Below are 25,467 nucleotides of genomic sequence, written 5' to 3' on the forward strand. Positions count from 1 at the left end.
GCTGGGCTGAGTAATAACCCATTAGCAGTACCCATATCATTCAAGAGACTGTGGAGACACATCCCAAGTCCAACCTGGTAAACAAGCGATGTGAGATCTTCAATATTTTTCTTTGTAAGGCAAATATAGTCATCATCATCAAGCAGCATCTCATCTTCCAGTGTGCCCTCTGGTAGGTGTCCAATTTCTTTATTATACCGTCTGATTTCTCTTCTCAGTCTTAAGAACTCTTCCAACCGTTGCTCCTATTGAAATACACCATTTAAATTGTTAAATGCATTCAGATAAAACAAGTTGTTATTTTACTGCTTTAAGGCTTCATGTGACCCTCTTTGGGAAATCTTACACTTAAGATCATTTACAGAACAGATTGAGGCTGTTGAGGAAAGCATCCATCAAAGTGGAAATGTTGCACAGGAATTCAAACTAGCTTCCTCCAACCAATATAATGTTTAAGCAACCAGTTCATTTACTGTGTAGCCAGACTGGCTCTGTAGTTCTCTGAATGCCCACAGAAGTCAACTAGGCATGAATATATAAGATCTTGCTTAAACATGAAACAGAACAGGTAACGGTCTGAATGATGAAATGGATGCAAAGCTTTAAAGAAAAGATAACTTTTCAACAATGGGAAACATTATGGTCCAAAAATATTAAACTTACTGCTAGCCAAATGCTAAAAGAGAATTGATATAGATTGTTTTACAGATGGTATAACACGCCTGAAGTTATTAAGAAAACGAGTAAGCATCGCGATAGTCTTTGTTAGAGCTGTCAAGAAGTTGGATCTTTCATAAAGTGGTGAATGTGGGAAAAAAAAGTATTGGACAGAAGTACATATGGAAATGCAAAAAAACCCGCTTTTAATTCCATTTTACTGTTAAAACTATGCTATTTTGCCATTTTGCCTGAAAATCTTCCAAAGAAGCTCAATGAACTATGTTGGCACTTATTAACAGCTGCAAGGGTAATAGTGGCATCCCACTGGAAAACTGAAAGATCTAATCACACTACTCGGGAAAGGTAAAGTTAGAGAATATGCTACAATGGCCAAATGAACACATCTTGTAAACATACAGTCAAAACAAATGTTTGATGAGAAATGGCAACTGCATTTCTTATTTGAGCCTGAATCGATTATGGAAGAATAGCAAGAGTATTACCAATTTGTTATTAACATATAAGTAACTGCTTACTAGACCAGTGATGGCGAACCTTTTCGAGACCGAGTGTCCAAATTGCAACCCAAAACCCACCTATTTATCGCAAAGTGCCAACGCGGCAATTTAACCTGAATACTGAGGTTTTAGTTTAGAAAAAACGGTTGGCTCCGAGGCACGCATTACTCGTGAGTAAGCTTGGTAGTAGTCGGTGGCTTTGCTTTGAAGCAACCGTGCAACTCTTCTAACAGGTGAATCATGACCCTAGGAGGGTTTACTCAGAAGCAAGCCCCATTGCAAGCAACTGAGCTTACTCTCAGGTAAAGGATCGCACTTTAGTTCTTACCATGAAAATCAGTGGGGTTTAACAGTGCTTTCCCCCCCACATGACACACTCTGTGCGCACGTGCCCACAGAAAGGGCTCTTAGTGCCACCTCTGGCACCCGTGCCATAGGTTTGCCACCACTGTGCTAGACTATGAATTGAACGTTAGAAGGTAATGAATTTTAGAACTACATAATGTTCCCTCTGAATGACATTAGGGTCGTAATATTGGGGTTAGAGCTAATATATAACCAATGGGTTAGAACTAATATATAAAGTTTATGGGTAGCTGTTTTTTCTTTTTCTATTTTTTTCTGTTCTTGACTTATATTTGAAAAAATTAACAAAGTATTATTTTAAAAATCTGCATAAACGGAACTGCATGCGAGCTTTTCAGGCCAAGGGTTCAGAAGTGATTCGCTGATATCTAGTAGACGCATTTTTATTTCTAGATTTTTTTTAATGCAGAAAGAAAACAAGTCGCTTGAGTACCTTCACTTGCAGGAGACTCTGAACGTGCTCCTCTAGTTCTTTCAGCTCCAAGGAAGTGGGAATGTGTCCTGTAGGGATGTAGTAGGGAGTGGCACAAAGCTCTGCACACAGAGCCTGATCTTCCTGCTGCAGTCGTCTCAGCTTCTCCAGTCTCTCTCTTTTCTCTTTCACAGCAGCTTCCAAAGCCAAGCGAAACTTTCTCTCAAGCTGGAGGATGGATAAGCCTTCTTCAACCTGCGAAAAGTTACAGAACACCCAAGGCCAGAAATGAATCATGAAATCCAGCAAGGTGCAGGGATGACCAGAAATTACATTTTTCAACCCAATCCAGAGGGCACCGTGGCCAACACGCCGCCTCCAGAGGGCTTTTAGATGGTACAGGAGTGTAGCCAAAAAGTTAGTCATTAGCTATACTAAACAACAGCTCTCAGGGACTGAACACAAGATCTTTACATGTGCATAGGAATTTCATTTGAATATTTTTATGCAATAGCCTCAAGGCAAAGAAACTACTTCGAACTGGAAGTTCTAAGCTTTACTTAGATAGCCAGTGTCTTCGCTCTAACTTGGCTGCAAGTGATTATCAGTTTATCAGCTATCAGTTTATCAATCATCAGCTATGAAATCTTACCTGGTAAGAATCCAGATTGAGTTCTTTTCTAATTATATTCAACTGCATCTTCTGCATTACAATGTCATTTTCAATTTTTTCTTTCAAGTTTCTTTCTTCTTCAATCATGTCTTCCAACAGTTTCTGCTCAGAAGACCACAGAAAGAAGGTTCAGTGCAATCATAAACCCAAAATATACTGTTACCTTTTTAACATTGTTGACAAAGTTAAATGTTTACGTGTCAAATTTGTTCTTCTCATGATGGGTTGATGTCACATATGGGTTAGATCTTGTCTTCTGGTATGTGGAAAGCAGGCTAAGAAACATTTCCTGAGCCCCTTCCCCTTTGACTCCCACCAGTGCCACACACTGCCAGACCAACTATCCACTCAGTCCCCCAAAAGACTAATTTTCCTACTGATGGAGAAAGAGAGAGACTCAGTCTATGCAACTGAAGGTTTAAGAAGATTAACTAAGTTAAGATTAGACCCTCAGGATTTATTCCAGACTTCATGAAGTGCTAAATGACCTACTTTTGAAGAGAACTCAAAAGGTAAGAGTTACCCCTCATAGATGCTACGTGCACTAGTCGAATCTTATGTTTAGGTCCAAGGGATCAGGGCTCCAAAGAAGACAGAAGACTGTTTCAAAGGCATCTGTAAAGTGGCTCCAAGGCTAGATAGCAGGCCCACCATTTTTTTTTCAAGGAGAGCTAATTCCAGATGGCAGCAAAGCAGCCTTACCACATGGGCCAAAACAAGAAGTCTGCCTTAGTGAATGAGGAGCAGGCTGAACGTAGCAACTTGAAAGTGGAACCAATGCACTTCCAGGGAAAGCTCCGCTTGTAGCGGCAGCAATTCCCTGAAAACCCTGCCCCTACGGGACAAGGGGAGAGAGACTAAGAGACTGAGTGTCCTGTTTTTGTTGGTGTCCACTGGAAGTAGCTTTCATTGTCCTTGTTCTTATGGCTTCTCTACAGAGCTCACAATGAGCCCATCAGAAATTCATGTCCCAGAGAAGGAAGCCAACAGGGAGCCAGAATTTGGTCCCACTTCCCATCCGATGCTTCGAACCTAATTATGCTGCTCCTCATCTTTGTAGCAATCCTCACTCATGTGGGCCTAAAATGGCTTACACTACTAATGGCTGTGAGGTCTGCACTTTTAAAAACTGAATGATGTAGCCAACTTAAAAGTCTGAAAAGTTAGTCTAATTTATTCTGCAACAAACAATGAAATTAAATCTTGCTAAATTTTAGTAAGATTGAGAATGCCTTGTAAAACATTTCATCCTCTAGAGCCAGCTAAAGTTGTCAAAAGCTAATTTCCAAAGCTTTATCCCGAAGGAAAAGTTTTGCTATTTTTATGTAATAATGCCGAGAGCTATGTTATTTGAAGCCCTGCGAGCTGATCCGTCTTTTCATCCACAGTACAGTCTATCCTCAATTATGTTTTGTTTTCTAGACTCAAAAATATATGCTCGGGCTCTAAACAGTACTGCTGTCTTCTGGTAAAAAACAATGGCTGTGAACTTTTTTTTCTATTTCAGAAATCCAAGCAGCTTCCCACCCCACACTTTTCCCAAAACAAAATACATTTCTCTCATTGCTTCAAAATTTCTGCAGATTCAGGCTCTCTGTCACATAATCATGGGGAGGAACAAGGAATTAAACGAGGCACAACTCCCAACTCAGGGGTTGGCAACCCGTGGCTCACGAGCCGCATGTGGCTCCTTCCTGCTTGTACTATGGCTCCCGGTGTGGCTGTCCCTTCCAGAGGTGTATCAAGTGCAAATGGTGCCCGGAGACCAAAAACCAGCTGGGCGCCCACCCCCACGGAGCCCTGCTTACTCACGAGTAAGCGCCACAGCGCTTACTTGCACAGCCCCGCCTCCTCAGCAGCTGCCCTGGACTTACCTAGGCTGGCTCCAGCCTCTATGACTTTCTTAAAGGGGCAATTCCCCAAAAGATTGCTTAAAGGGGAAAGCAATCTTTAGGAATCTTTGGAGAATTGCCCTTTTAAGAAAGTCACATAGAGGCTGCTGCAGAGCCTCAGAGCCTGCGGGGGGGGGGGGGGGGGGGGGGGGGAGGGAGGAGGGAATGACGGTTGGCCGGCGGAGGGGGGGGGGAGGTGGAGGGCAGGAGCCTGCTGGGGAAGAGGCACTTTCCCCCTGTTCTGGAAGTGGGGGGGGAGGAGGCGCTCTGCCGTCGGCGGCAGCTGGAGCTGCAGGGCTGGCTGGGCGCAGGGCGGGGCGGCGCCACGGGGTGGGGGCGAGGCTCCCCGGCTGCTGCTGCCGGGTCCAAATGTCTCTTTGGGTGGCAAAGGTTGCCGACCCCTGTCCTAACCCCTAATTACTTAAATCTTTATGCAGCCATTCCTCCAACGTCTGAAACTCCTTTCAATTCCAAGAGCGAGAGAAACCGGATCGTGCCTAGCAAGAGGAACACAGGTCACAATTTTGAAAAAGGGGCAGTCCAGAAGGAGGGAAGCTGGGTCTACCCCATGTTCACACAGAACATATTACACGGCCAAACTGGCCCATACCTCAATGTGGGCCTTCACAGTCTCCATACGCTCCAGCTGCTTTTCTTTCGTTATGCCCAGGTCATTCCATAAGTCTAGCAAGTCAGCCAGAGCCTGGGTGATGCTATTTACTACAGAGGCAGCCAGGACCTCACTGGAACAGAACAAAAGAGGAAAAAAGAAGTTGCCAATGAAGTCTTGCTTTCACCTTTCCAACGATTTCTTACTTAGCACCCTTGCCCTTCCTCGGAACCACACTTCAGTTCAATGACAACCCTGTAAGGGTTTAGGAGTAGAGGTACTCATTTCATAGCTGGCAGAAAGTTACATTTGCATTTTCTATCACCCAGAAGAGCAAACCCACCAAATGTACACACAACAGCGATTACAACTATTAATATTAAATATGTAACTATAACTTTTAAATGATCCGAATACCTTTGAGCATGTAGTGCTGTCTCTCCACCATTGCCGAGTCTGCACACTCTTTATTTCTCTCATTGACAGGAGAATATTAACATCAACTTACTATACCCAGCTAGCCTCTCCCTTTCAAGTAGGTGCAAGATGACCACCAGGCTCAACTGGCCAAGCTGCAGGCTGGACCCCTCCACACATAAGGGGGGATAAAAAGCAATAATTTGTTTAAACCTTTTTTTTTAAATCAGATTTACAAATTTAAATTGGATGTTTTCAATGAAATGCTTTTTGAGGGGGAAGTATCTGAAGACAGCTGAATTAGTTTTCTTTTTACGATACATGATGGTTCAAAGGTTATTCATCATGAAATAAGGATTTGTTTTTAGATATTTAGCATGAGGCGGTCTATTGATGCAATGTTTAATTTTTCTGGTAAATTGACTCCATTAATCTATTCACAATGTCATGCTCTTCCAGAGGTTTCCATTAAGATTGTTTTGGGCAATTTTTCCACCTGCAAGATATTCTCACGAGATGGTTAGTTTTGCAGTTCTCAAGACTGAGAATTTTTGTCGGTAGAGTTATAACATGCCTCTTTTTCACAGTAAAAATATTACAAAATAAACATATGGAAGAAAGCCTCAATCCCATTGTTCCTTTGCAAATCTATGCACCCTTACCAGTTAAGTACTAAGCTGAATGAACAGAAGATTGTTTGGAATGGAAATGAACAAGGCGTTAAGTGGGAGGAGGGAGGGGTGAACAGTAAAAATGACAATGAAACGTTCCAAGAAGAATGCTTGGGATCTTTGTGTGTATTACCTGAAGTTTACCATATTATTTTCTCCGAGGAGGAAAAAAATCTATTTAAGGCCATCAAGCTATGAAAAAGACCCAGTTTGGAAATATTTTAATGACATTACTTTTAAGGCAGACGCGCATGCAAAATGCAAACACTGCAACAAAGAAATAAAGGCTTGGTGGCCCAAATTGGTTTGTTCAGCAAGGCCAAATTATCAGGGAGGGAACCTCTTAGGTCCTTGAGAGAAAGCATTCTTTGGTTAACTCCTACCAGAGCTGGCTTTCTCATGATTCCCATTGATTTTGATATCAATTTGATCCAGACACAGTTTTTCCTGCTAAGTCTATACTAAGATGCGCATGTGTACAAGATCCAAAATGGGAATCCCCTGTGAGGGCAAAGCCTGGAGCATCAGGAGGGTAGGGCAGTGTTTGGAACTCTTCTCATGAGTTCCCAACACTCCAAGAAACTCGGGAGGGGGGCACAGCAGTTCAATTGCTGAGGACAAGCTGAAGGTCTCTCCTCCTCTACACCGAAGGGGTTCATAAACAGGGACTTTTGCAAACACAATCACAGCTCCAGACACCATAGTCCAAACGAAGTTCACAGATCAGCAAAATTCCCAAGGTTAAATCTGCAGCTCTCCACGTAACATATCAAATCTTAAAAGATTTAACTAATGCAAAAATAACACTCCCACCAAATGGGAGCCACCAAGGCTTAGGGAGGAACAAAAAACAACCATCGTCCCCGGTTAAAACATGGACTTCCTCCCTTATTACTCAGATGTCTTAAAAAGTTAATTGCCCCACTCAAGGAGAGGCTACCCTTTTCATCACAGAAACCTGTGATAACCATTTTCAGCTGTGATTAGGCAAGGAGCAAAATTGCAGGAGATAGTTCGTCAGGTAAAGTCAACCTTCCTACAGGCAGACTAATGGATGACAAACCCAAAGTTAGCTACTAGGCATTATAGCCCAAAGGGACCTCTGTTCCAATGCATGAAGTATGATTGTCAGATGCCAGAGAGCAATCCACAAAATAGCACTGTTGCTAGAAGATAATGCTTGCCAAGTTTCCCTGTGTATTCGGCTGGCTGCTAAAGGGAACAAGATATTTGACAGGACAGATCAAATCCTTCTCCTCTCTGTTTTAGCCTAACAACCACTATCCTGTGAGGTAAGTGTGAGTGAGGTCAATTGTCCTGGCAGAAAAGAAATTCACACCTCATTCTTCCAGGTACTACCCCTGTTTCCCCAAAAATAAGCCCTAGCATGATTTTTTGGGATTTTTGGGAGGATGCTTGAAATATAAGCTCTACTCTAAAAATAAGCCCTAGTTACAGATTCCCCGACACAGCTGATGTGGTCACGTGAGGGGTGCAAAATCATGGGGGGAGAAAGACATCCCCTGAAAATAAGTCCTAACACATCTTTTGGAGCAAAAATTAAAATAAGAGCCTGTCTTATTTTCAGGGAAGCATGGCTAGTAGCCCAACAATAACTTCAGGCTGGTACAACTATTATCAAAAAGCTGCATGAATATGTGTCTGCTTTGGCATACCAACCCAAGGCTAAAGAGCACAGCATACGTAAGACTGCAAGCTCAAGGTTAGCAAATTGCTGAAAATTTGGGGGTGAAGCCTGGAGAGCCCAGAGACCTCAGTGGGGGTCTAATGTCATAGTGTCTACCCTCCTCAGGGGAACTGATTTCTGTAATCTGTCTATAAATCATAATTGCAGAAAACCACCAGGCCATCCCTGGGAACTGTCAATCCTATACATACATCAACCAGACTCAAGAGACTAAAAACATCTAAAGGAATGTCATCTCCTGTATCAACCTGCCCACGCCCTAAGACCAGCAAATGAAGCCCTTCTGGTGGCACTATCATCTTCAGAGATTTAAAAAAAGGTGAAGATGTAAGATGGGGCTTTCTCAGTGGTGTCCCCGAGACTACGGAACAATTTCCTCCCTGTGGAGCATCAAACATCATCTTTATATGCATTAGACAAAATTGGTAAAGATGCACCTATTTTCCCTGGCCTTTGCCTGAAGAGACGCTTTCCTCTTTTTGGTAATAAAGTGAATTTTTGAATGAGTCTATGACTTTTTAAAAGGCTTTAAGCAGTTTTAATTGATGGTTTTAGATCAGTGGTTCCCAAACCTGTGGGTCGCAAACAACCCTTTCCCAGGGGTCGCCTAAGACTCTCTACATCAGTGTTCTCCATCTCTAAAATGGATAAATGTTAGGGTTGAGGGGTCACCACAACATGAGAAACTGTATTAAAGGGTCGCAACATTAGGAAGGTTGAGAACCACTGTTTTAGATTGTATTGAATTGTATAACTTTTACAAGTCTTACATTGTAAGCTACCCTGAGTCTTTGGGTATAGGGTGGGATAAAGATATGTGCACGTGTAGTGGCTAAGAGCAAGTGCAGTGTGGCATAGTGGTTAAGAGCAGGTGCATTCTAATCTGGAGAGCCGGGTTTGATTCCCAGCTCTGCCACTTGAGCTGTGGAGGTTTACCTGGGGAACTATATTAGCCTGTGCACTCCAACACCCGCCAGCTGGGTGACCTTGGGCTAGTCACAGTTCTTCGGAGCTCTCTCAGCCCCACCCACCTCACAGGGTGTTTGTTGTGGGGAAAGGAGACCCTTTGAGTCTCTTTACAGGAGAGAAAGGGGGGATATAAATCCAATCTCTTCTTCTTCTATGTATGTATGTATGTATGTGTATATATGTGTGTGTCTCTCTCTCTTGCAGGAACACACAAGCACTTTTTAACTTACAGAGAACCTCCTTTTCCTTTCCCCGGATCAACCTCTTGATTCCCACTCATTGAGAGACCTTCGCATCCTCCAACTCATAACTTTTTCAGGCATGAACCCTCTGCCTTAGTTTAAACCTCAGAGTAAGACCCATCGAATTCAGGGGGCTGACCTCCGAGGAACCCCAAGCAGGACCGGAGTAGTAGCTAACCTCACCACTGTGGCCTGAGAGGTTTCTCTCCTTACCTTTGTCTGGGCGGCTTCGGCATCGTACAAAGCGAAAGGGAGTAAGGTTGATCGCCGCCGTCTCCAAAGACACCAAAACCAAACCGTCGCCGCCTGAAATTCAAACCTCTAACGGAAACCAAAACAACGCACGCCTATACCGTCACAATGCTGACTGATTAATCAACCAGCCAATTGAGCCCCTAAGAAGGCATGAATCGCCCGCCCCCTTAAATGTCAACCAACGAACTGAGCCCCCCCCAAAAAAGCCTTGAAAAGCGCTTCTGCCCTGACTAAAAAAAGCCCCTATTGGATGAGAGCCGGTGGGCGGGGGGAAGAAGCGGGAGGTGATTGGTTAGTCCTCGAACAGCTGAAGCCCATTTCTGCCCCCAAAAAACAAACTGGTTTTGAGAGCAGATGATAGAGCTGTACTGTAAAGGCTGGATCTGTGTCATTGAGGCGCGTGCTGGAATGAACGGGGTTAATCCCTAAAGTGCGTCTGGACGTTTGTTTTGTGGTGCGATCAGTCAATCCAAACGTGAAAGTTTAGTGGGATGCTGTGTGGTTTCCGGGCTGTATGGCCCTGTTCTAACAGCATTCTCTCCTGACGTTTTGCCTGCATCTGTGGCTGGCATCTTCAGAAGATCTAATTGTAGGAAAGCAAGTGGAATATATATATACCTGGAGTTTGGTGACCCATGGGACTCCTCCTGTTCTGGATGTGCAAAGCCTTTGGCTTCCCTGATGGGGAGGGCGCAAAACAGGAACTTTCTTGTTGGGTGAGAAGTTGAACGGGGCTCTCTTCTCCTAATAGGTATTTGTAGGATGGTTTATAATTAATTTATAAAAGCCACCATTTCCTTCAGACCTGTCTATAGAATGACACCGCAAGCCTACACTACACGTTTACTCAAACGTCACCCCTTACAACAGTCAAAATGCAACACGTTTCTGTGCTTCTCAGGCTAGTCTGGGAGGTTTACTCTCCTGCAATAGCCTAATATCAATGGACTGGCTATAGAACTCTGACCTCAGTAGCTAATTAGCATGCACACAGTTAACCCCTTCATATCTGAATCATGACAGACACTTGCAAATACCAACAGACTGACTTCCAAGTAAACACAGCTCATGGAGAACAATAGCATTTGCATCTCAATAAACACGCCTGAGATTGCATACTAGGTGCAACTGTAAACTTTCCACACGGGGAGTGCTCGCCTTCTTGTATTTGCTACCTGCAGGAAAGAAAAGCAGGAACTAAGCAAGAAACGACCATGTTCTGTGCAGAAAAGGGGCGCATTAATTATCTTTGGGGCCGATTTGGGACAAAGTCGCTCGATTTTACGTCTCCACGCTCCACTGCGCCTGTATAGGGCACCCCGAAGTGAAGAATTTATGTAACAAAAACGAGGGGGAAACTGCGTATCCAGATCAGCCATGTGCTCAACGAATCTGACACCCCTTGGCTGGAAACATGGAGTGTGCCCGAGAGTGGTGTTTTTGGAAGCACGTGATGGGATGGCGGCAGCATCTGGGACCGGTTGGAGTATTTTTGCTATTTGTCTGAAGTTTAGGCAGTTGCATCTGGCATGGAGCGGAGTGCTGTTGTTGGGCATAATAACGGAAGTGATCTTGGCGGCTTTCGTGATAAAGGTGGACCTCTCACAGCCCCAAAGGGAACTGAAGCACTTTTGGAAAAGCACAGGATATTGGTAAGAAAGCAGGGATTTTAATAGGGTTGACTTGATCAGAACTGATTCATTATGCAGAGATCAAGATCCAGAACAGCGTTTCGTCAAGCTGTTGTTTCCCGCCATGCCATTTCTGGAAAGCAGAAGTTGTTCATTGTACTCCAGTCTAAGCCCCTTTGCAGTGCAATCCAGAGCAGAGTTATTCCGATCTAAGCTCCTTTTGCACTGAAATCCATAACAGACTTACCCCAGTTTAAGCCCCTTTACGCTGCAATCCAGAACACTGTTACAACTGTTACAGCATTCTCCCCTCCTGCATTTTAGCCTCACAACAATCCTGTGAGTTGGTTAGGCTGAGAGCATGTGCCTGGCCCATCTCACGCAGACAGTTTTCATAATAGAGTGAGGATCTGGGGAATCCGGAGTATCCCAGATCCTTTCCCCACAATTTAACTTCTACACAGCATGTTGTTAGTGACCGGGGAAAAAATCGTTTTAAGCAGGATCTGCTAGTTTTTCTTTCTGACTGTGGCCAGGGATGAGCGGGATACAAATATAATAAAGATTAAAATATATTAATATGTTTGTGTAGGATCCCAAACAGAGTATGCTGGGAAGTTTAGAGACTATGTTGCTGCATTGGTTAAGATCAGCTGATTTTTGTTCTGTGGTAAACAAGACCCCTTTTTGTATTGTCGAAGGCTTTCACGGCCGGATTCAACTGGTTCTGGTGGGTTTTCCGGGCTGTGTGGCCGTGGTCTGGTGGATTTTGTTCCTAACGTTTCGCCTGCATCTGTGGCTGGCATCTTCAGAGATGGATCACAAAGAAAAGTCTGTTTCTCACTGTGTCTAAGTGAGAAGGGAAAGTTTAGTGTGGTATATTGTCCATGTCCCAGGGTGGGGAACCAATCATTAACTGTTTGGGTGCCAGCCACAGATGCAGGCGAACAAAATCCACCAGACCACGGGCACAACCAGAACCAAGACCCCTTTTCCTCACAGAGAACTGTTGAATCTAGCGTTTACTTAAGATCTGATTCAGTACAGGGCATTTTCCTGTCAGAACAGGTTTTTTAAAGGACAGAATATTGAGCATCTGTGGCATTTTTGTGATATAGACTTACTGACAAGTTCACACATTGAGGTGAGTTCCACTTGGTTTTCTGTAGCTTCTCCATTGCTTCTGTGACTGCTGAATACAGTTCAGTGGCAGTGGGACTTTCATGTTGTGTTTTCCCTTCCATTTTCTATGCCCCAGTCAATTCCCTCCCCTGGAATTTTCAAATGTTGTTTTTTTGTTTTGTTTATTGGCAGTTTTCCTTACAGCATTATAACAGTCTTTATAAGTATCTCTAGATCCCACAATGTTGGGGAGGGGAATTGGGAAGATCGGAATTTCCTAAGATCGCTTAGTAAATTTACTAAGATCACTTAGTAAATTAGTAGTAAGTATCAAAGTTTGTGTATTTGTGTTCTTGAGCAGTAGGACTGGCGGTGCTTTTTGTTTGTTGTTAATTGCCCTGTGGGTCACCCCACTCTCTTCACCATGAGGCACAGGAGCTCAGACTAAAAGAGTGAGCCTACCATGGTGCCCAGAGGAGATCAAACTGGCCATGGAGAAAGAGAAGTCATGACTGCTTAAGTTCTCCAGAGTTGTGTATCAGCTGAGAGGTGCCACTCTTGTTAAAAAGAAGAAGAAAAGAAACAACACTTACAAGGAAGCTCAAGAAAGAGTTTAAATTTCCACCTGCCACCACCCTTGCTGTGTGTGCTTTGTTGTTTTCCTGAGTGGCTGCCATGGCGATGGTTCTAGTCTTCCTTCCTTGCAGCCAGCTTGCTGTCTTTCCACAGAGGCTGCAGAGAAGTATTGGGGGAGTACAGGATGTTCACTTCCCATCCCTGGCATGCAGGTTGGACCTCAGGGACACAGCTTGTGTCTTCAGTCATTCTTGATGGTGGCTGTTTCATTGTCCTACCAGACAATGGCCTTGCCCACTTCTCTGCAAAGGGGCGAGTGCCATATTACGAGCTGAGTGCCATATGTGAGAGCAATGCTCAGAAGATCCACAAATGACATGCCAAAGAACCACAGGTGGTTCCCAAGTCACTAGGATCACTCTAAAAGCTAATACCATTGTTTCTTCATTTTCCAGTCCTCCTCTGCCACACAATAGAGCCGATTTGTTTGATCTGAGTAAAGACCAGATCCTTAACCTGGCCTACATTTCATCTGTGCCTCACAGTGGCATTGAACAAGTGCGAATCCATTGGCTGCTGGAACTTATTCGAGTCGGGTAAGTCAAAGTTTATATTCAGTCATTTTGTCTGAAAGCGTCTGGCGCAGGCTGTGTGGATGAATCTAAGCGAGTATTATTTTTGTTAAATGTATCGTTGAAGGCTTTCATGGCCAGAATCACTAGGACCGTGGTGGCGAACCTTTGGCACTCCAGATGTTATGGACTACAATTCCCATCAGCCCCTCCCAGCATGGCCAATTGGCAGGGCTGATGGGAATTGTAGTCCATAACATCTGGAGTGCCAAAGGTTTGCCACCACTGCACTAGGATGTTGCGGGTTTTCAGATGTTTATGGCCGTGTTCCAGTAGCATTTTCTCCTGATGTTTCGCTTGCATCTGCGGCACAGATACAGGCAAAACGTCAGGAGAAAATACTACTGGAACACCGCCATGCAACATGGAAAACCTACCACATCCTACTTATTTTGTTAGCTGTTCAGATGGGAAAGAAGCCTCTTGGGAAATGCCCATAACCCATACTGTGAATTCTTTTGAAGAACAGAAGGAATGGAAGCTCAAAGATAAAATAAAAGAGGTTACTGGCACATGCATGCTTGGCAGGGTAATCCCATGCAATAAGCAACATTACTTTATTTCAGCCAGCTTAGACTGGTTCAATTCTGTGTGGGATGGCAATGTTAGCTTTTGTCCCAGAGAGACAGGTGTGTGCGATTGCAAGGAACAACAAACTTTATTCATCTATTTTTTACATTACAATGGCCAGTGGGGGACCTGAAAAAAGAGGAAACTCCTGCAAATGTAAGGAAAATGGCGGTGGCAGCTGCATGAAACCTCCTGAAGCTTACAGAAAATGGTGGGCACTACATTGTAGAGCTCTAAGGTGTGGGGGAAGGGGCAGCGGAAACTGAAAAAGATAGGCACTAGGACCAGAACAGAGCACTCAGCTAGGAAGTTGTTCCAGGAAGAAACTGTCATCTTTATCCTGAACAGGATGTAGGTCTAGGCTGCAGTGCTAGTATTCTGTTCCATGAATCTTTCACCCACCAATGGGCCAAGAACCCCTGTGTCACCTCATACTGCCCCCAAATTCTCTGCCGCCCCCCTATCATCCCCAAAACCCTCACCGCCCCCCTGGATGCTTCTACCCAATGGTGGAATTCAGCCTATTCGCACCTAATCGGTAGAACCGGTAGCTAACTTTTTGTCTAGTTCAGAGAATGGTTGTAATCCCACCACTGAGTCCTTTCGGAACCGGTTGTTAAATTATTTGAATCCTACGACTGCTTCTACCCCCTCCCCTCCAGGAGTGGCAGCCCCTACTTCGGGAATCACTAATCTAGAGGCTTTCAGCTGCTGAGTCAGAGGAGCAGGGCTATCTCTGCCATACTGTTGTTCTTTACAATTTCTGTCATCTTCACCAGGCCACAGAAGCATGGAGCTGGACCATCTTAGGGCAGGGGTCTCCAACCTTTTTGAGCCTGCAGGCGCCTTGGGGATTCTGGCACAGCGTGGTGGGCGCAATCATAAAATGGCTGCTGCATCTTACCCTTCAGTCCCACATTAAAGAACTTTTTGCTGTAGTGCCAAGCAACGTTTTTTCAAAAACTGCACAGCCAATCAAATCTCCAGTGGCCAATCAAAAGCCCCAAATTCGGCCCTGCCCACTTCCTAAAAAACACCTGATGAGCACTGGGAAAGGTGTTAGCAGGCGGCCACCCCTCAGTAGGGACTCTTTTCAATAAGTGTGCTAGCTATTTCAGCCAAGGTGCCAGCTTTGCTTACTCATAGTAGCACCGTTGGCTGTGTCCATTGACATTTGAGGCCAAGCCACCCAACCACGATTCAGATCACATCTGTGACAGGAAAAAGAACTAAGCACAGACACGTGTCTCGTCTAGAGGGAATAAATGCTGTTGCTGATAGGCCGAATAAAAAATGGTTTCTCTTTCTCATGTGAGCTCAGTAGTTTCAGACAGCAGGTGTTTGCTAATTGGGAATGAGCGAGTGTCTCTTCAAGGTCGTAGTGTTTGTTAGAAGGAATGAGTCGTCTTTATTAGTTTTGGCCAGTTGAAACTGGTCAGCTAGAGGAGCTAATTGGGAAAATTTTGTTTTAGAAGGGAGTGGTAGGTTCGCTGCTCATCTAGAACTTTCTGAGCAAGGTAGACCTCGATTGACGAATCAATTATCACTTGATGTGGCCAGCCTAAACCATAAATTAGTTCTATCAGTGTTAGCAGTTACTTTTCCTTTTTTTTTGTTCCGCTTTGCTGTTTATTCTGCCTAAAATGCTATTGGAACTTTGTACCTGTACTAAAGACACCTAGTGCCTTTTGCCTGCAAGAATTGTTTTCTGGTATGTAGCCTTTGGCTGTTGTTGTTTTATCGTGTAACTGTATTGCATCTTGATTTTGTGCTCACTGTTATGTTTCAGAACGTGTGTTTTACTTCCTTTCTTTAATAAAAAATTAAATATGTATATATTTTTTGGTCTTGGAGTTCTGGCTCAGAGCCCATGGCTCAGCATTGCTACCACCCCAAAGGCTGATCAGGTCTTTGACATGTGTATGTGTGTTTGGGCAGGTATTCAGAACGTGATTGTGAGGGGACGATGGTGAGGCAGGATGGAAGTGAGGATGAGGTGCCGTCTGACAGTTCCTTCATCAGAGGGAGGTTTCACGTGCCTGCCCATTGAAAAAACACATTCTCACTCAAGCAGGCAGAGCTGAGAAGGGAAAAAGACCAAGTCTGAAGTTGAAGACTAAATTGGACAGAACAAGATTGTAGATCTCTAACTGCTCGAGGGAAATTGAGAAGCATAACAGCTGTCAAAGAAGGGAGGCGAGGAATGGGAGAGCATGGTCTAAGGGTGGGGTGTATGGGAAAATATCCAGACTCAACAGGAGATGTGGTCTGTGGCACAGAAGTTATCAGTTAACCTTTTCTAGTTAGGGATTCTTTTCCATGAAAACAGGAAACGGGGATCAAGGTGTGCCACGTCACCCTTCTCTAAGTCCGCTTCCGCATGGCCACGCTGGGGGTTGGGTCGGCATACATGACGGTCCCAGTTGCGGTGGGAAAGACGGCGCAGGCTGCGCCGTCCCCCAAACGCCTTACCGTGTCCTCTGGCCTCCGCCGCGTCGCTGGAGCCAGGGGACCGCGCCTACCCTGCACAGCTCGGAAGCTTAACAGAGGCATTTTGGGGCGGCAGGCAGAGTGTCCCCTGGCTGCAATGCGGCGCATGCTCGGAAACCCGAGGACACCTGGTAAGCGTTGAAGAAAGAGGATGCGCCATCCAGCTGCTGCCCGTTAAAGCAGCAGCAGCTGGAAGCCACTGTTTCAAAACAGTGGGAAACAAGCGACTTCGGCGCCGCTGGGGGAGCGAGGCGGTCGCGGCTCTGCGATGCAGCTAAGCATGCCCCATGCAAACAGCTCCCTAGGGACGGTGTTTTTGCCGTCCCTAGGGCGCTGTAAAAGGCCCATGCGGAAAGGGCCTTACTCCTAAATGTGCGAGTTGCAGTTGGCAGTAGTGAAAGAAAGGTATTTTGCATATGCTTAGAGACACTTTGCTTCATTATTATTTCACGTATTCTAGTGCTATGTCCTATAACTGAAAATAAATCCTGAGGAGAGTTAGGACATAAATGAAGCCCTGGCAACACCATTTGCTACTTCCTCTCCCAGCATCTATCTTTTAGCTATCCCTGTGTACTTGCCTAATGCTTTGGGGAAGGTTTTTCAGCAATGTCGACCCTCAGAACTAAACAATAAACTGGTCTGGAAGTGAATCTTATAAATCTTATGTTACGTTTTTATCTTGCTGGACCGAAATCTGGAAGGGGTCGGGGGAGTCAATCATACTATTAAAATGGGCCAAGTCGCCATTAAAAATAATGTACTTCCTTTGATTTTTTAAAAAATAAGAGATCAATGACACTGCATATAAATGCACAGGTAAAAATTTACTTGTCCTCGATTTAGGGGCTAAAGTGTTGTGCTGTGTTAGCTCAGCCGTGTGCCCATAAAAATTTGAAAGCGAGATCCAGGAGCTGGTTAGGATTAAAGGTGATTCCCAAATCTGGATAAGCTGACCACTCCTCTAACCAGTTTGCAATGAATGAAGGCTCTCCCAGGTGCCAGTTGTGGGAGAAGCAAATATGGACCCCAAACTATACAACAGAGACATCAGCTAAAATCTCCTCTCTTACAAACTGAACGGCGCTGTGTATATTATAAAACAACAATTCATGCATGTCTTTGTTTGCGCTCCCCAAGTAGCCTCCTCTTTCTAGAGAATCTATTACACTGCGGTTGCAGCCAGCCAAGAGAACAGCGATCTGGAGCTCCCAGTGATCTTTGCGTGTGTCTTTTAACGTGCTCACTCCAGCTGTGTCCACGAATGAAATGGCGGAACAGTCTATGATGATGGCCTGCAGGCCGCTGTGTTTAGGGACCAGGCATGAAGTCGTCTCTGCCTGTCCCGTTTCCGTCTCAAGACTCCGTTGTCCTTTCCTCTTGGCCTTTTTCCTCTTGGCCATTTCCACAGCTGGATCCAGGCCTGTTCTTTTGTGAAGGCACTTCAGGAAAAAATCCTTGTTTGCATAATACAGCGGTGCTTCAAAGCGGAAGATTTTGACCTTTGGGACAGTCAGAAGGTTTTTGTATTCCTCGTCGTCTTCATAGAAGACAGTGTTCCCAATTTGGCCCAGTAAGGCAGCATGAGGATACTGGGTGCGGCCGACAATGCACAGCATTGAGAAAACAGCCCCAACCAGCAGTCCCATTTCAGTGCTAATGAGGGCAGAGGCAAACATGGTGACGCACCACACCAAAGCGTCGATTTTGTCTAGGTGGTAGCGCCGGGGGACATCTTTCAGCTTCCGAAGGGCTCCTCTTAGGCTGACGATAATAATGCATGCCAGGACGCACTTCTGCAAATTGTAAAAAAGGGGGGCAAAGAACAGCAGCACCAGCAGCACAACCACGGCGCTTACGACGCTGGACGCCTGCGTCTGGCATCCCGTTGACGATTTGACCAGACTCTTGGCCAGAGCTGCACTAGTGGCAAAGCAGTGGAAGAAAGCTGGGATGATGTTGCAGAAGCCAATGGCAAACATTTCCTGATTGGCTCGGACTGTGTAAGCGTACTTCTTGGCGAACATCTCCGAGAGCGACACAGTGAACGCAAAGCCAACGATGGCAAGAGGGAACGCGTCGACGGCAACTCTCCGCATGAGGCCGAAGCTGGGCACCTGGGGAGGGATGAACCCAGTTGGAATGGTGCCCGACACGCTGGAGCCGTAGACTTCATTGAGTCGCCCATAATGGGAAGCCAGCGTGGCCACCACAATCACCACCAGCTCGGTAGGAAGCGGGACCTTGAGCCGGTGCTTGTACCTGTCCCCTAGCTCCTTGGCGGTGACCAGCACTGCGATGCAGATGGCACTTGTGATGACATCACAGAAGTTAGTCTGGGCAATGTTGCGAAAAATATTAACCCAGGTGGTTACTGAGACCCCGTACCCCTGGGTCCGCGGGATCTTGATGCCGATGAGATACTTCACTTGAGCTGTTAAAATGGTCAACGACGCACCTGTGGCAAACCCATCCAGGACTGGCTCGGAAAGATAAATGGACACAAAGCCCAAGCGGAAGAGGCCCATTAGAACCTGCAAGGAAAGAGCAAGTGTAAGAACAGAACAAGTCTTGCAGAGCAAACAGGAGGCTGCCTCTGTGGGGGTTTCTTTAAAAAAAAAAGGATTAATGAGAGCCAGTACAGAATAGTGATTAGCGTCATGCCGAGGCGTAGCTAGGGAAAATGGAGCCTGGTGCAAAATCTGAGTTTTCCTGCCCCCCCCCCCCATGTTTGTTTGTATTTTTTAGTGTCTTTTCAGTTTTTGGCCTGCAAGGGGTGCAGTTTTTATGCTATCAGCATAAAAATTTCAGGATATCTTTAGGAGACTATCCTGATGATACCAGCCAGGTTTGGTGAAGTTTGATTCAGGGGGTCCAAAGTTATGGACTCTCAAAGGTGTAGCCCCCATCTCCTATAGCTCCCATTGGAAACAATGGGGGATAGGGGCATCCCTTTTGGGAGTCCATAACTTTGGACCCCCTGAACCAAACCTCACATAACTTGGATGGTATCATCAGGAGAGTCCCCCGAAAACTCCCTGAAATTTTAATGCTGCTAGTCTAAAAACTGCACCCCCTGCAGGCCAAAAACTGAAAAACACTAAAAATACAAAAAATAAACCTGAAATTTTTGCTTCCCTCCCCCAGGCGGGAACTTGGTGCAACGTGCACCCCCTGGCCCCCTTGTAGCTATGCCTCTGGCGTCATGGACCATAATTGAGAGAACCTGGGTGTAAAGCCTTATTCTGTTGGGAAGCAAACTGGGTTATCTTAGGCTAGTCCACTTTGTCTCAACTTAATCTGCCTCATGGGGTTCTAGAGGGGGTAACATGAAGGCAGGGAGAACCTGCCCCACCCTGAACTCATACCTGGAAAGGTGGGATAAATACGTGGAAATTATGTATTTAGAATATTTCTATGCCACCCCTTCAGAGTCATGCTGGAGGCATGTGCAACCCTATAGCATGTTATTTTTGTACAGAACGTTGTAAAAAGCCATCCTACTTGGAGGCACAAATTGTGAACCTAAAGCTTTTCCAGAGAGACAGGCATTTTTAGCCTAACTCTAATCTGGAGAGCTGAGTTCGATTCACCACTCCTCCACATGAGTGGCAGACTCTAATCTGGTGAACCAGGTTTGTTTCCCCCCTCCAACCCATGAAGAATGCTGGGTGACCTTGAGTCACAGTTCTCTCCGAACTCTCGCAGCCCCACCTACTTCACAAGGTGCCTGTTGTGGGGAAAAGAAGGGAAGGAGTTTGTAAGCTGCTTTGAGACTCCCTAATGGCCACTCGAATGGCTAAGAGATAATTGGCACCACATTCCTAACTTAGTCTGTAACAGGAGGCACCTGTGTTAGATGAAGATAACATTCCAGTAGTTGTGCTAATTAGAGGCAATGATTTTATCGGGTGTAGCATGTCACCTGATATGTTGCTAGGCCTGTAATGCGGTAGAATATGCTAAGGGAGACATCTTTCTTCCTTTCTACCAGCGATTACTAGCCAATATTGCTATCTGTGTATTTTATGCCTTTTTTTCCTGAAGTTAGCCTTTCATTCCTGACTGAATTTGTTTGTTTCTGCTTGCTCCTATGGAACTAAGGATGTGCAATTATGAACAAAACAGCTTGGCTATTCTGGGACTGTCTTTTTTTGTTGCTGGCCTTAGCAGCGTTTCACTTATCATTCTGTATCTTTTCTGATGGCAGATATAAGATGCTATTGATTTTTGCTTCGAATAAACTGAAAAATATTTTTTACGTCTATTGAGTGAGCTGGGCGGTGTTTGGTTCAGAGAGTACTCACTCCTTTTGGAACCCAGAGTGGACATTTCTGGTCCTTGACTCATGTAATTTGGCCCTAAGTGTAGCCCTTTTAATAATGTGATATCGAGCATGCAGGTGTTTGGTAGCCATTTAGGGCTGGGGTTGGGAAGACAGTCTCTGGCATCTCCTATTCATTTTTTTTCCTCCTTTGCTCGTTATTCTTCTGTATTGTTTAGTAAATGAGCATAGTCTTTCTTACTTTAGTTTCCCTTAAAGTAAGGTGACCAGATGGTCACCTTCGCGAACCGGGACAGGCGGGCGGGTGGCCGTGCACGCAGCTGCAGAAGCGTACTGCCTTCTGGGGCGCTCCTGTTTCCCGCCCTGTCACAGGGTGGGAAAGGGTAGCGCCCCAGAAGGCCGTGCACTCCTGTGGCCGCGCGGGAGGCTGCCGCACTGCCTTGCGCCCCAGAGGGCAGTGCGGCAGCCTTCCAAAACCCGGAACATTTGAAAAAACCCGCGGGACAAGTTGTTTCAAGGCGGGACTGTCCCGCCAAAAGCGGGATGTCTGGTCAGCCTACCTTAAAGCAACAAGTTCCCTGCAGGAAATGTGTATTCTCAGAGGAGGAGGAGGAGGAGGAGGAGGAGGAGGAGGAGTTTGGATTTATATCCCCCCTTTCTCTCCTGTAGGAGACTCAAAGGGGCTGACAATCTCCTTGCCCTTCCCCCCTCACAACAAACACCCTGTGAGGTGGGTGGGGCTGAGAGAGCTCTGAGAAGCTGTGACTAGCCCAAGGTCACCCAGCTGGCGTGTGTGGGAGTGTACAGGCTAATCTGAATTCCCCAGATAAGCCTCCACAGCTCAGGCGGCAGAGCTGGGAATCAAACCCGGTTCCTCCAGATTAGATACGCGAGCTCTTAACCTCCTACGCCACTGCTGCTCCTAGCATAGAAGAAAGGTTACCTGATATAGCATAGAAGAAACGTTACCTGATAAACTCCAGCCAAGAAGGTCAATGCTGTAGCCACTCCAATGGCATAGCATTCTTTCCCACATTCAGTGCTCCCAGAGCCAAGGGTAAAGTTATAAACTGTAACATTCAAGTGGCCTCTGACATTCGCGGTTTCCTGAGGGTCGTCATTGAGGTCAAAACCTGCCAAAAGCAATTCTCTGTCCACAACCTGTCCGACCATCAAACTTAATAAACTGAAAATTCCCACCGAGACATGTCGGGAGGTGCCCATGAGGAAGTAGATGATGTTGGCGAAGAAGGAAGTGTAAAGGCTATAAATTGGTTTTAGACCTGCTAGCAGAGAGTAGGCTATTGCTTGGGGTACCAAAATGATCCCAATGACGAGCCCGGACATAACATCCCCCCAAATATATTCTTTGCAGTTGTATTTGGGGAGCCATCGTAACACAGGGAAGAAGTCCATGGCCGTCTTCTTCATTTTCCTCATGGAGCAAGTGCAGCTTTTTCTAAGTTGGATTTTGATTTTGTCCATTTTTCTAATCTGGACAGGAGACTTCCTTTCCATAAGAAACTGGAAAGGAGACCCATTCTCCAATCTGATGGTTTCCGTTCCCTTCTCCATTTTTTCACTCATCTCGGTCAGTTCCTGCAACAGAAAGAGAATTACAGTTTGAATTGGCTTTATCCTCTTTCATGGTTTTTGCACTCAAACTCAATAGCCAGTCAGCATACGTTTCCTTTGAAATTGGACTACGGTTCCTGCCATATAGGAACTTCATCCTTCGGCTCTAGAAACACATATTCATAGGTGTCAAACTCGCAGCCCTCCAGATGCCATGAACTGCAGGTCCCATCATCCCCTGCCAGCATCATGCTGGCAGGGGATGATGGGAACTGTAGTCCATAACATCTGGAGGGGCGCAAGTTTGACACCAGTGCATTATATGATGGGTGTGTTTAAAAACCACGTGGACTTAGCAGCCTATGTAGCCTGTAGCTATAGCTATAGTTCAAAATGTTTCACCAGGGGGCACTAGAGTCCAGTTAAATGAGCTTCGGAGCAGTAGGTTTATTTTCTCACTGCCTTGTTATTGGTCCAGGCTAATAACCAGGTGGTGTGAAGCAAACCCCTCTGTTAGTTTCTTGCCTTAAGTTGGCTGCAACTTGACCGTATTTCACACATAGTTATTAACACTGACATCATGACACGCCTTTCAGCAATGCTATTGGCCTTTCAAGAATCACTTATTTTGGCCAGGTTTCCTTTCGAATGAGGTTGGCTAGATCAGGGGCTGCTTTACCTTTCCCCATCTAACCCATTTTCCTGATGTGTTTTATAAGCCAAGCAGGGTCAGCCTTGGATAGTATTTGGATGGGAGACTACCAAGAAGTCTAGGGTCGCTATCCTAGAGCAGTGGTTCTCAACCTGGGGGTTGGGACCCCTTTGGGGGTCGAATGACCCTTTCACAGGGGTCGCCTAAGACTCTCTGCATCCGTGTTCTCCATCGGTAAAATGGATAAATGTTAGGGTTGGGGATCACCACAACATGAGGAACTGTATTAAAGGGTCACGGCATTAGGAAGGTTGAGAACCACTGGTCTAGAGGCAGGCAAGGCAAGCTCCTTGAATATCTGTAGCCTTGAAAACATTATGAGGTTGCCATAAGTCTATTGTGACTTCACAGCACTTTCCACCACTAGGATGCAGCAGAGCACCAGGAACCAGGAGAAAGCACAGAGGCTGATTACACACTGGTGTTCTGCCCCGCAGCAAGCGTATAGTTCCTGCAGGGTGTTCTGCCCCGCAGCAAGCGTATGGTTCCTGCAGGGCAGAGATCCATGTATGGACGCCATCAGAGTTGCATCGCCGGAGATCCTGGGCACCCTGCAGTTTGTGAGAGCGGGGAAGCCACAGTGTTTCCCTCTGGCTGCAGGGTTGCCCTCCTTCTGGGCCGCTGCAGTCAAAAGGCAAGATGAAGTTTGCCCATTTTGCTTTTTAAAGCCGTTCACAGGTAATGTTGATATTGCTTATGTTGAAATCATTGAGGCTTGCATTTTTAGGGAAAAGCTGGCCATGGATCCCTGAGAGGAATGGGGGAGGGAGACTGTTCTGCCCCCCCTCCCCCACCCCCCACCCCCGGAACCCACAGTTGACTTTTCCCTAAAAACACAAAAGCAACCAAAGGCAACCTCAATAATATTGATACGTTGATATAAGCAATATCGATATTACCTTCAAAAGGCAATAGTTCGCCTTTTAAGTAGGGGGCAGGCGGCTGCTGGTGCGATAGCTCCTCTTTGTGTTTAAACAGGGAGACGTGAGGGGACCTGTGGAGCTGGGAGCGCCGCAGAAAGCTTTCCATGCATAATGGACCAGAGAAACCGTTCAGCTGGAGCAAGGTTTCACCTTACTTCATCACTTGGGCCACCAATATGGGATTAGGAGAACACGGCAAGTTTGTTTGGTCTGCTGTACAGAAATGACGATAGCTTGGACACTTCCAAAGGTCAATCTGCTCTTATATTGATCTTGCTCTGTTACTGGGGGATCTGGACCATAGCTCACGTTTTGACGCACCTGAGGATAGAAACTCAGGTCTTGAATGTAGATGTTCAAGCAGGATGTGGGTTGCCTGTATGCACATCTGCCTTTCATTAGAATTACTTGCTATATGTATGTGAATGTGTGGTTGTCAGTGTACAGTTAAACTAGACAAACATCCTTTCTTAAGGGACATGCATAAGTAAGCTTCTGTGGCATTTGGAATAAGGGACATCTTTCAAGGAATACAGGGAATGTTTGTGTAATTTTATCAATCTTACAGAATCTTATTGCCTTACACAATCTTATTGTGATCATGATAATTAGGATGTTTTGCACGGGCAAGCTTGTATAGTTCCCCTGTTGCTGCTACTGATACCTTTCCAGTGGCATATTTTTCTGCATTTTCCCTGCCCCAGTCCCCCAAAATAGCTATTCACCATCTGCTACCTGAGGGCTTTCTTAAAAAGAAACAAAAAGAGCAATTATATCATTATATCAATCTGTCAGGGGCTCTGAATTCCCAACTTTGATTTTAAAACAGAAAACAATTGCCTGTCCCCTTTTGTTGTGGAGAGATAAAGGAAAAGGTGCATTTCCACAGTGAGAAGGGCTAGAAAGATTTTTTAAAAAATGAAAGCTGGGAATTCAGAGAAACTGATCGGCAGATGGTTGTAACAATATGTCAACTGCTGATTTTTTTTAAAAAGAAGTCACTTGTGGGGAGGGGGGGGGGAAATGGCCATCTCAGGAAATCAGATCAGGGAAAATGGCACTGCTATGGGTGGAACCAGAAAGATTTGGGCTTCCCCATACACATGGGTGCCACCCTGGCATAACTGTGATCTTCCCCAAAACATCACAGCAAAGCGGGTCAAGGAAGAATCATGGGAAAGAATGGGAAGGGGGGAGGTCCCACTAAGCATCATAAGATGAGACAAACAATTCATGTATAAATTAGCTAGGGTTTTTTTTTCTGAATCAGCATTACTTACATACATTTCAGTATTGTAGATAAGTGTCCTAATGTGCTTACCGTACTTACTGCATGCACCTATTCCCAAGTAAGATTTGGGTTTTTTTTGCTTTCTGAGACATTTTTCTCCATCACCAATCACACTCAAGTGCAACCTATAAATGCTGATAATATCTTATATAGCAGGTTATGCAGAGGCAACATGTATAGGCCAAATTTGAGATCCATAGAGAGGGGTAACAGGCACTGCTTTTTTACAGTAAATATAATCCAGGAATATCAGCTACTGCCATAACT

The 25,467-nt window shown here is 45.4% G+C and overlaps 3 protein-coding genes across 10 annotated transcripts in view; 1 reads left to right on the plus strand and 2 right to left on the minus strand.

The window, feature by feature from the left end:
* LOC125437206 (protein regulator of cytokinesis 1-like) overlaps nt 1–9,512 on the minus strand; it is a 33,519-nt gene extending 24,007 nt beyond the window's left edge. Inside the window, exons 1-5 of one of the 2 annotated variants that reach the window (XM_048504633.1) lie at nt 9,352–9,512; nt 5,132–5,264; nt 2,609–2,731; nt 1,978–2,211; nt 75–245 (exon numbers count right to left, since the gene is read on the minus strand). In XM_048504633.1, the coding sequence (XP_048360590.1) occupies nt 75–245; nt 1,978–2,211; nt 2,609–2,731; nt 5,132–5,264; nt 9,352–9,374 (684 nt within the window). In that variant the 5' untranslated portion in view covers nt 9,375–9,512. The remainder of the gene's footprint in view (nt 1–74; nt 246–1,977; nt 2,212–2,608; nt 2,732–5,131; nt 5,265–9,351) is intronic. The other variant, XM_048504634.1, reaches the window with a different exon arrangement.
* Nucleotides 9,513–10,812: 1,300 nt separating this feature from the next.
* IDUA (alpha-L-iduronidase) overlaps nt 10,813–25,467 on the plus strand; it is a 67,281-nt gene continuing 52,626 nt past the window's right edge. For all 3 annotated transcript variants that reach the window (XM_048503854.1, XM_048503856.1, XM_048503855.1), the window contains exons 1-2: nt 10,813–11,045; nt 13,178–13,318. In XM_048503854.1, coding sequence (XP_048359811.1) covers nt 10,852–11,045; nt 13,178–13,318 — 335 coding nt within the window. In that variant the 5' untranslated portion in view covers nt 10,813–10,851. The remainder of the gene's footprint in view (nt 11,046–13,177; nt 13,319–25,467) is intronic.
* Nucleotides 16,795–25,467, minus strand: part of SLC26A1 (solute carrier family 26 member 1) — a 49,709-nt gene continuing 41,036 nt past the window's right edge. For all 5 annotated transcript variants that reach the window (XM_048503851.1, XM_048503852.1, XM_048503849.1 and 2 more), the window contains 2 exons: nt 21,669–22,298; nt 16,795–18,948 (listed from right to left, as the gene is read on the minus strand). In XM_048503851.1, coding sequence (XP_048359808.1) covers nt 17,449–18,948; nt 21,669–22,298 — 2,130 coding nt within the window. In that variant the 3' untranslated portion in view covers nt 16,795–17,448. The remainder of the gene's footprint in view (nt 18,949–21,668; nt 22,299–25,467) is intronic.

Source organism: Sphaerodactylus townsendi, linkage group LG07, assembly GCF_021028975.2.
Source record: "Sphaerodactylus townsendi isolate TG3544 linkage group LG07, MPM_Stown_v2.3, whole genome shotgun sequence".
NCBI classification, from domain to species: domain Eukaryota; kingdom Metazoa; phylum Chordata; class Lepidosauria; order Squamata; family Sphaerodactylidae; genus Sphaerodactylus; species Sphaerodactylus townsendi.